We start from the raw sequence: 10503 nt of genomic DNA on the forward strand, positions 1-10503 counted from the left end.
ATTTAAATCTCTGGCGGTGGATCGCACACAAAATACGTCATCATAACGTCACACACATCCTGCCCATGATCCCGACCTGCTGGCTGTCCTGTTTATACAGACACCATTTTGGCACTATTACTACCTCCCATAGCAGCTTAAAGGTGAGACCGCTCTGTTCCCCCATTCTGCAGTCATACCGCAAATACAGATATGGCGAGGCACCATAATGGCATGATATCCCCGCCTCGAACAGGCAGTGTAACAGTGGCTATAGACGTTAACCTAGAAACATGCAGACTATCATAAATACACACATATAACCCTAGAACATAACCGTGTGTGCAAGCAGCAGAGCAAGCCAACATTTAGTTAAATTTATGCATCTTTCCAAATTTTAACATCAAGTGTTTTTCTTTTTTCGTTTTCTCTTGTGGTATCAAGACGTTGGAGGAGTTGGAAGACTTGTTTCCATGACAACAGAGCTTGTCAAACACAGTAAAGTATATATGATTCCAAGCATTGGGGTGCTTTTGTGAGGACTTGTGTAATACCCAGTGGTGCTGCATTCCTCCTCCCCCACAGAATTAACTGAATTTCTGGCAAGCAAAATACCTGACAGATTGACACCGCTCTGTTGCCACCCATCCTACCATTCGCCTTCCCTTACCTGCCTTTCCGTCCTTCCTACAACTGTACCCATCTCTAAATATGCTTATAGGTCTTATTCCCCCTCCCACACATGTATCTGGGTTATCTTATAGTTTCCCATAACACCTTTCGCAGCTCTCTACAGAAGCGATGGATGTGAGGTGCTGTGCTTTTATGCTCCAGCACCTGCTGAGGCCATAAGCACACATGATTGCTGGCAAAATCACTTTGCACTGGCTGTTCTCCAGTGGAGAATGTTCTGGCACCCACCTCATAGGCAGTGACACCTTGGTGCTAGAGTTATACTCCACCGCAAATCTCAAGACACTGTTCTCATACCTAAAATGATTTAAAGTGTGACACCAATCTGGTTGCTTCCAGTCAAGTTGCAGCTTTGTGTGATGCATTGTATGCACTGATTGCACAAGTTACATCTGCAAGCAATGAATACGGAGCCACAATTTAGGTACACTGGCAGCATATGTATGCAGAAGATAAAGGCAACAGGATAAGACTTTGTTGTTGGAAGTTTTCTGGTGTAAATTGAATGCATTATCTGAAATGCTATCTTTTGTAAATATATCTGTACTCATATGCAGATATCTGCTTATAGAGATTAGCCAAAATGACAGATGCATGGAAAAGGACATCTTGGATCCAATATCTGCTGGCTACACAAGATCAGAAATATATATCAGATATATATAATATCCCCTCCAGAGGCTTTGTTGTTGTCAGATGATAGCCAATAGGTTCCATTCTTTATTCACTTTTGATTTATTATAAACAACACCACAGTTTTTCTTCTAACCTTAATCAAATGCTTCTATTTGCCCTGACATTTTCTTTTTTTTCTTTTATTTTTTTTTTCTTTGATGGAAAACAAATTTAATCAGTGAACACTTGCAGCTAAGTTTAATATAAATGTTTTGTAACATGTGTCTAAAAAAATAGGTATCATTTCCTATAAGTGTTTTTTAGATAATACAAATGAACTGAGACTTAAAATAATTCTGGGTTGAGATGGATGTTTACTGAAATTCTGGTATGAAGTTGACTAGGCATTATTTTAATATTTTCATATCTCCTGCTGCCATGTATTCCCACAACAATCTATCAACAAACCTTTCAATGCCCTGCTTAGCAGACGGGGCAGTGCAGAACATGGTAATGTCTGAATTTTGTGACATAACATAACTGTAAAAATACTGTAGTGAAAAAGTGATTCTTATATTTTACACCTCAGCAGTGCTCATGCAAAGTGCAATTACATCATGTGTGATAAGGCAAGTGTTACTCTTGATTATTCTTATATATCCTTTTTTAATCTCACTGAATAAAAAAAATCTATCTGGGAAATTTTATAAAAGAGCACGCAATGAAAAGCTTAGAAATTAATTTCAACAATAAACTACATTAGAATGAATAATCCTGACCTACTTATTTGTTATTTTTTGTTCGGAGTCACAATGAATATCAGAAATGTATGACCACGCACCCTGTGAACCTACTATGCCGATCCAGTAAATCTATCAGAGGTGTCTTGTTCAGTTATGGCTAATGACCAATCATTTATTTGGCTGTGACTAATGAGAACACAATAATCATCCTTTATGCTTCATGTCACAGCACCAAGTCAGCAATGCCAAAAGCATGTGAAAAGAGAGTGGGAGGATGAGGAGTCCGTGATTCATCACTTAACACTTCATCATAACTGAGGAGAAAGAAGGAGAAGAATTCAGAAATCTGAAGGGAAACATTTCAGGACACATGTAATAACTCAGTACCAGCTGCTTTTTTTGCTTGTAGGTGGTGGATGCAATAACAGGAGCACAGTACAATATAATTTAGTCCAATACAAACACTAACTTTCTTTTTAAAGGAGTTGACTGAACTCAAAAGCCATTGTTTTAAAGCTATGGTTGAAGCAAATATTAGAGGATATTACATGGTGGCAAACATTTTTTTTCATTCACAATTCACCAACCCTTTCTTTGACACATTACATCAAGAAGCTTGTGAGCTTGATGTGACTAATTTTGAGTAATGTTCTTCTAATATTTATAAATAATACTTTTATAGACAAGGGCCTGTCTAACATAAAGGTAGATATAAGATAATTAATATTAAAGGCACAGCTCACCCCAAATAAAAAAATACATATTTCTCCTTTTACCTATTGTGGTGTCAATTAGTCTAGATTGCTTTGGTGGGAGTTGCTGAGTATTGGAGATATCTGCCGTAGTGATGTTTGCCTTTTCTCCCATACAATGGATCCAAATGGCACTTGGCTTGTGGTGCTATGTGTGCCAAAAGCATACATTTGAAAAACTCAACGGCAATGTCTTTCCAGAAATCATGACCCTGTTGAAGCTTAGCCGAGGAGGACAACATTGATGTTTACATCTGGCACTGTCACAAACAGAAGCCTCTTTGAGTAGATGCACAGTGATACAGTTTGTAGGCGTAGTTCAGTGGAAAGAAAATTGTTCCAACATTAAACTGCTCACAACAAGGTCTGTGGGTTATCTTGAGTAACCAGGCCATTATTTCTAGAAAGAGACATTGCTGTTGAGTTTTCCAAATGTATTTCTTGGCAACTTAATCCCAGTACAATCTAGTTTTATTATATTGGAGAGATGATAGACATTTCTATGGTCAATGTCTCCAACACCCGGTAACTCACACCAAAACAATCTAGATAAATAAATAGCATGACAGGTAAGAGGACAAATATGTATTTCCTATTTGGGGGTTAACTGTCCCTTTAAGTTAACTATCAATTACCAGTATTTAGCAGCTTTATTGGTAGTCTTTTATTTTTATTTCGACATTTTTTAAGTTAACATGAAGCAAATACAAAAGTAGAAAGTGGTTGGAGATTTGCTGTGTGAATTGTACCAAACAAAAAGAAAAATTGTCTGGCAAAATGATGATGGATGAAGTAGACCCTCGGCAGTACTGACTGAAAGATGCTCAGCAAAGTACTATTTACTAAGTATTAAGGAATGATTTCCAACGACACCACTCAGATAAGATAATCATTTTCTGAAGTTTGAAATGAAGCTCACAGAGGATTTGAAGATACTTTAAGTGGATGGGAATGTCTCTGGATCTTTTAAACATGAACATCTGTATGTGGCAGTGTCATGCACATGTGTGATTTTTACATAAACATCTCTCTCCACATGACTGGGAGGGTCCTCTCTGCATATTTCATTATTCCTGTGCAAGCCAGCTGTTCTTCAGCTGCCTTCATGGTAACCCGGGCTGAATTGGTGGATTGTTTGCTGCATGGGCTGATGTTATTTGGTGTGTAAACATCTGCAGTAGCCTGTTCTGTGATGAGCACCGCATCGTTAGACATGCTCTGACCCAGTTCCTCTCCCTCCCTCGTACAGCGCCTCATCTCAGCTTTTAATGGCTCGTGTTGTAGCTTTGTGATTTGGTTTTCCAGGCTTGACAGACACTCATAATATGAGGCACTTTGCTTAAAAACATGCATTAAACTGCATTCATTTATGCATTTTCATTGCTCCATCATTGCTTGTGCATTTGTGTGCAGGTCAAATTTAGACAGAAAGCCTATTTTGCCTGGTATTACTCAGCAGCAGTATGTATCTCTGAGGCCAACTGCATCTTCCAGCTGCAGCTGCGGAAATCTCTACCTCTCAAAGTCTATTAAAAGCACAAGCTGCAAGGCTGTATCAGCTGCTCACATAGATTAATGTGAATGAACTGCTTGCTCACTTGATAAAAAAAAAAAAAAAACATGCCCTGCAAAGTCCCTATATGATGGTACCTGCTTTATTTTAATGTAAATAGTCCATACATAGAATTTACTGGATCACATTTTTGATTCTTGTACACCTGCTCTACGTGCTCTTAAAACACCTAATTTATCAAAGGAATGGAGGTGGTTGTGTCTAGCTACTTATCTTATAGTGCTTCATTCTTCTAATTTGATATATTGCATAATATTCCACATATTTTCTTTGTAAACAAATTAATGAGTAATCAACAACTGAATTGTCTGAGATTTGATCAGATTTCACATATCCATCTTATCTGTCTCCCTGCAGGAGTGACCACTGTCCTGACCATGACCACACTCAGTATCAGCGCCAGGAACTCTCTCCCTAAAGTGGCCTACGCCACAGCTATGGACTGGTTCATCGCTGTCTGTTACGCCTTTGTCTTCTCGGCCCTCATTGAGTTTGCCACAGTCAACTACTTCACCAAGAGGGGTTACGCCTGGGATGGAAAAAGTGTCGTGCCAGAGAAGGTAACTGAAGCTGAAGAGACAACCCCCCCCCCACACACACACGCACACAAAAATGACACCACAGGTCATTTGTACAAGCAGCTCATTACAAGCCATATAAACGTTTTGCGAGTAATTTGTCACGTCAGTCATTAGTTATTCGTTAGTCTGTCTTTTCTTAAGCCTAACCAAGTAACTTTGTTACCTAAACTTAACCGCTGACCCCCTTCTCAGGCATGTGGGATGACTCACGATTTACCACCAACCCCTTCTCCCTAACGATATAATTCAAAAGGCTACCCTTGGTGTCATTACAATAACACCCTGGGCTTCAGCTCTAGTGTTGAACTATGATTAGTAGTGATGAAATCACACTGTAATTTAGGAATTGCTCCTGTGGATCGTATTACAGGGCAGGACCCAACAACATATGTGTTTGTATGGGTTGGAGGACTTGTGCTTGTACTCTGAGATTCTAAAAGAAAACAAAGCGATAGAATAGACAAATGGTTTGACAGAACATAGTTTGTTAAGCAATTATTTGGTGTATGACTGCATTAATTATCCCCATTTCTTCAGTTGCTGTTCTTGTTTTTACCAAAACAAAACTCAAATAATGCCTCCTGACAATAAAAGGCAAATCCTTATACCTTGGAAAGGAAAAACCCGTCGTCAGAACAGATACCAGTTACCAACAATATAATAAAAAAAATATAGATTTATTTATTTTTGAACCAGGGCAGTTAGCACTTAACTGTTGAGGGAGCCCAGCCAGGAAGGGAACATTTAATTGTTTTTGCCAGCTCATCTCATAGATAATGCAATTTGAATAACATGACATGAACATTAATAGTTTAGTGTTCATCTCGTGCTTTCTGCTCCACTTGTCTTCGTGCTGCAGTTAGCAGCACCGTGCTTTGCAATCTCCAGCTGCTTTTGAAAAAAATTACCTGATAAGAATTCTTAGATTGCTGAGTTTAATGCCTCTATTTGGAAACATGCAGAAGTAAAGGATTAACATTTCTCAACTCTATTTTAATGGAATATTCACCCGGCTGCTGATTGACATATTCACATCAATATTTTAAATGCAAGTATAATGACTCTGAATTTTATCCTTTTTACTTTCCCCAACAAACAAAATCAGCAAAAGAAGAAGAAGGAGTCTCTTCTTAAGAAGAACAACACAACAGCCTACCCAGCTGCCACTGCTACAGCCTTCGCCCCCAATATTGCCAGGGACCCTGGATTGGCCACTATTGCCAAAAGCGCCCCACCACCCCCAACTGAGCCCAAGGAGGAGCCAAAGCCCAAGCCTCCCGAGGCCAAGAAGACCTTTAACAGTGTGAGCAAGATAGACAGGATTGCCAGAATAGCCTTCCCTCTGCTCTTTGGAACCTTTAACTTGGTCTACTGGGCGACCTACTTGAATAAGAAGCCCAAATTGCAGGGGATGATCCCACACTAATCCATGTTTCATTCCTTTCAAATGATACCTGTAATTTTTTTCATTTTCTTTCTTATTCCTCCTAAAACAGGTGTTTATTTTCAGACAAACATGGTGTCCATGCTGGTTTGAATTCCCAGTTGTTGCATTGCTTCTATGTTTACCTAAAGTTTGAAGATTTTGAAAAAACAAAATAGAGAAAAAAAAAAAAGAAAGAAAATGATACAGACTTTTGAAAGGGTGTTGTTCAGGTCTCGGGTGATGCTACTAAGAAAATGCTACTATAAATATATAGCCAAGAGAATGCTATTCTACAACTGCACATAGCCCAAACTTGTTAAGGGGCTTTTGTTTCTATGTTTGTTTTCTTATTTTTCAATGTTTTCTATTTGATTTAAACATGGAATCACACACATGGTAAAAGGCACTTGTGTATATGCATGGGCAGGGCATCTTATCATTTATGTTTATTTATTCAAAAGACAAATCAACATCGACTGATAGCTTAGTTTATTTGATATCAGCAGCAAAAATGCTACGCTCATTCTCTGTCAAAATATCTTCAATTCTCTGTAGATGTTTTATGAGATTAATTATGTCATTCTTCAAAATATGTTAGGGTTTCTGCAATAGCAATAAAACATGTCTCAGTGGACACACCATTTATTTAGGGATAAAAACAATACAAAAATCCAATCATCCTTGTGCTCAGCATTGAAAATATTAATTTCCTTTCACAGCGTTGTAAATATTACCAAGTGTTAGAGATGTCAATATTATGTTTAAGCTTTGCAAAGTGTAACTAAAGGGTATGTTTATTGAATACATGGAAAAGTAAACCTTTTTTAATTTAATTTATTTTTGTTTCTGTTCACGATACTTTCTACAAAAGAGTATATACTGGTCTAATTCACGCTTAAGTGACTGTTTCTCGCCAAGTTCGCGTTCCATTCAAAGCTGCTTTCACACTGAAGTTAAATATTATTCAACTGTGTGTTTGTGTACACACTGATGGCAACAACAGCAACTACAACATCAACGGTGTAAACTGAGATTGGCTAGTTATGAGGAAGAATGTAAAAATCATCTCGAATCCTGGAGTGCATTTGACATTTAGAATTAAAGCACTCATTATTTACTTTTTTGGAGGTTTGTTTTATTTATGGTGGGGCCTCCTTTGCCAAAACGCCATTTCTAGCAAAGTGCAGTTGACATCGCTTAAAGACGGGCGGGGCACATTGAGAAGGAGGAGAAGTGCCTTTTTCATTTCCAGAGTTGAAGCTGTGATGGCTACTACTTTGTTGATTGATGGCGCATCTGTATTTTCCATCCCACTGTGTCCCCTGACCCTTTTTTGCCATAGTCCCCATCTCCTTTCAGTTGAAAATTGAGACATAACACTCAGAAAGTACCAGCTACACTGCCTTCAGTATCACATGCCCGTTTGGACTCATTTGTTGCTGCTTGTTGGTGAGCAACAGAGAGAGACAGGGACAGAGACAGAGACAGAAAGAGACAAAGGGAGAAAGGAGACGTTGAGTTGAAGTGGCACTGTAATCTTGCTTTAGCCGGCGCTGTGTTTCGCACAGAGGACTTGTCTTGTAGTTCCACGATAGTGACGAAGATGAATATATTTTTGTAGCATGATGTCAATCCCTCTTCCGAGAAAAACCAACAGAAACTAACACAAATGTGAAAAGAATTTCTTTTGTTTTTGTCTTGAACGTTGCTTGCTCTTTTTTTTCTTTCAACTCTTACAAAAACATACATTTTAAGGACATGCTTCTTCTCTGATGTGGCACGTTGAGGTTTCTGAGCAGTCCATTTTAAATTTTGTTAATGTAGCAATATTAATTAGCAAGGGCTTTTCTTAGGACCTGAACCTGACACTCAGTCTGGGGGCAACATCCATTGTAGCTTTACACTGACCCCTCTCTACTTGTAGTTTCATCGATATACATCGAAAACTAGGAATTATTTAGACTTGGTCAAAGATAACAGGCATTGCATTGTGTGTCCATCTTAGGTTCTGAAGCCTTTGGCTCGCGCTCTAACCTTGTTTCATAAAATCTCAACATATCTTGTCAGGGAGTGGGGGTGCATCGTACTGCATAATGGGTTCTGGGTGTGCTTTTTTTCAATATGTTTTACAGGGCACTGAACAGGCTAAAAGGCATGTAAGAACCCTGCAGAATTCTCTGTGTGTGTGTGCGCTGGGGTGAAGAGATCCCACTATTGCCAGAGGGAAACGAAAATGAGATTGGTGGTTGTTGCTATTGTTATTATTTGCATTATCATTATGACCAATACTGAACCTATCCCCTAATGGTGGATGTCTTTGCAGCATATGCAAGCGGTCTACCGTTAACAGCCACTTAACCTACAAGCAGAGGGTCAAGGAACTGCAAAGTTCAGGGTGAAGAGTTGTATAAAGATATTTGAATTCTAAACTATTGTATGTATGTTTATTATCATGAAGAAAAAAAATATATATACATATGTAAAATACATAATGCATACAGTATTTGATTCTATTAATGAAGATATTAGCTAAGATGATGATGAATATTGTTTGTATTATCAACCTATTGTTATGCATTTTGCACATTTAGAAGAACAATAACATTACATTTATGTAGTCAGCTTCGTGCTATGCAAGGACAGCTTTGAACCACATCATTGACCTTCTCTCCCTGACCATTGTGTTTCAGATTTACAAGCTATTATTAAAAAAAAAGAAATAAAAAAAAAGCTTAGCTTTTATATCAGCTGCGCACCCACTAGCTTTTTTTTTTCTTTCAACCATGGCTATACAGGGTGACATCAAAGAAAACACTGGATTATCTCTTTTGTTTGCGCTTTGGATTTGTCGGTGGTTGAAGGGAAAATGGCTTTCATTGTTGATTGCACTTTTTCTCCAGAGACATGCAATAAAGTGAAGTAAACTGGAAAATCAGGAGCAAAACTGTAACAAGATCACCTTGTTAAGAATATTTCTGTATATTTTTTGAGTTGTCATTACAAAAATGGAGGCAGGTGAAAATGTTACTTTGCTAAATAGACCGTTTTGTTTATCCTTTGCTTTCCAAAGCTCAAAGATATTACAGGGAGCGCCAGAGAGTTTTGACTTTGACAGAGTAAAGTGAATTTTATAAACTTTATTGTTTGGAATACCTTCGCAAAGCCTCTATCTTGTACTCCGAGCAGGATCAAACAAATGCTATAGACCATTCACAAATATTTTTGAGCCAGTTGTGGTTTTGCTACATTTGATGCTCCAGAGAGAGAATGTGAAATATGAGGCACAGTGCAATCATGAGCTTCCAACTTTTACCTTCACACTCATATGCAGAGCATACATGTAAATATCACATTTGTAGGCACATCAGTCATTTATTTCATTATGTTTGATGCAAGGTCCATTGCAGTTCCCAGCAGCACTTGCTTTTCAACATTGAGTCTTTGGTTATTCCTAGATACCTACTGGAGTTTTTTCTTGTATTTTTATCAAGCAAAATATGTTCTGATTTTCACTGAAATGTAAAAAAAAACAACTACTTTTCTAAAGCACAAAAGTTGATTAGGGTAAGAGAAATTAGAGTGAGACTGTATACATATGGATATTGACAAACGCAAACTTTCAAAACACTCTCAAACACACATACCCACATACACTACACCAGAATGTGTTGGTAGTTCAATGATACTGTCAAAAGGGTTCTGATGGATGTAGATGAAATGGTGAACCTTCTGTAAATGTTTTCTTTTGTTTCTTTTGGTTATGATATGGCCCTGTAGAATCTGATTCTCTGCATTAGTCTTTAAATAAAAAGAAAACAAATGAAAGTTGTGACTATACCTCTGTCCTTGTGCTATGGATTACCAGGGAAAGAGTGAGACCCATAAATCTCTGTCGAAGTGTAAAGTTAAAGGTTTTTTGCATCATTTACATCACAAGAAAAAATCATGTGGCATTTGTATTTAAGGATGTGTCAATTTCAGAATGTGTGTTCCCTCACACTGCATTTAATGTGTTATGTGTGTACATTTCAATAAGAGCCTTGCTGGGCACGTTTCACTGAATGAATGACGGCATATGAAAAAGTAAATAGATAAATAAGCAGACTTAGTTAAAAACTAACATATAGGATATGTACAAGTT

The 10503-nt window shown here is 37.9% G+C and overlaps 1 protein-coding gene across 5 annotated transcripts in view; it reads left to right on the plus strand.

Moving 5' to 3' along the window:
• Positions 1 to 10187, plus strand: part of gabra1 (gamma-aminobutyric acid type A receptor subunit alpha1) — a 36872-nt gene extending 26685 nt beyond the window's left edge. For all 5 annotated transcript variants that reach the window (XM_088088162.1, XM_088088164.1, XM_042499192.2 and 2 more), the window contains 2 exons: positions 4713 to 4915; positions 6042 to 10187. In XM_088088162.1, coding sequence (XP_087944288.1) covers positions 4713 to 4915; positions 6042 to 6362 — 524 coding nt within the window. In that variant the 3' untranslated portion in view covers positions 6363 to 10187. The remainder of the gene's footprint in view (positions 1 to 4712; positions 4916 to 6041) is intronic.
• Positions 10188 to 10503: the final 316 nt, after the last annotated feature.

The sequence above is a fragment of the Plectropomus leopardus genome, chromosome 15 (genome assembly GCF_026936395.1).
Source record: "Plectropomus leopardus strain MGB_pleo_1.0 chromosome 15, ASM2693639v1, whole genome shotgun sequence".
Lineage (NCBI taxonomy): Eukaryota > Metazoa > Chordata > Actinopteri > Perciformes > Serranidae > Plectropomus > Plectropomus leopardus.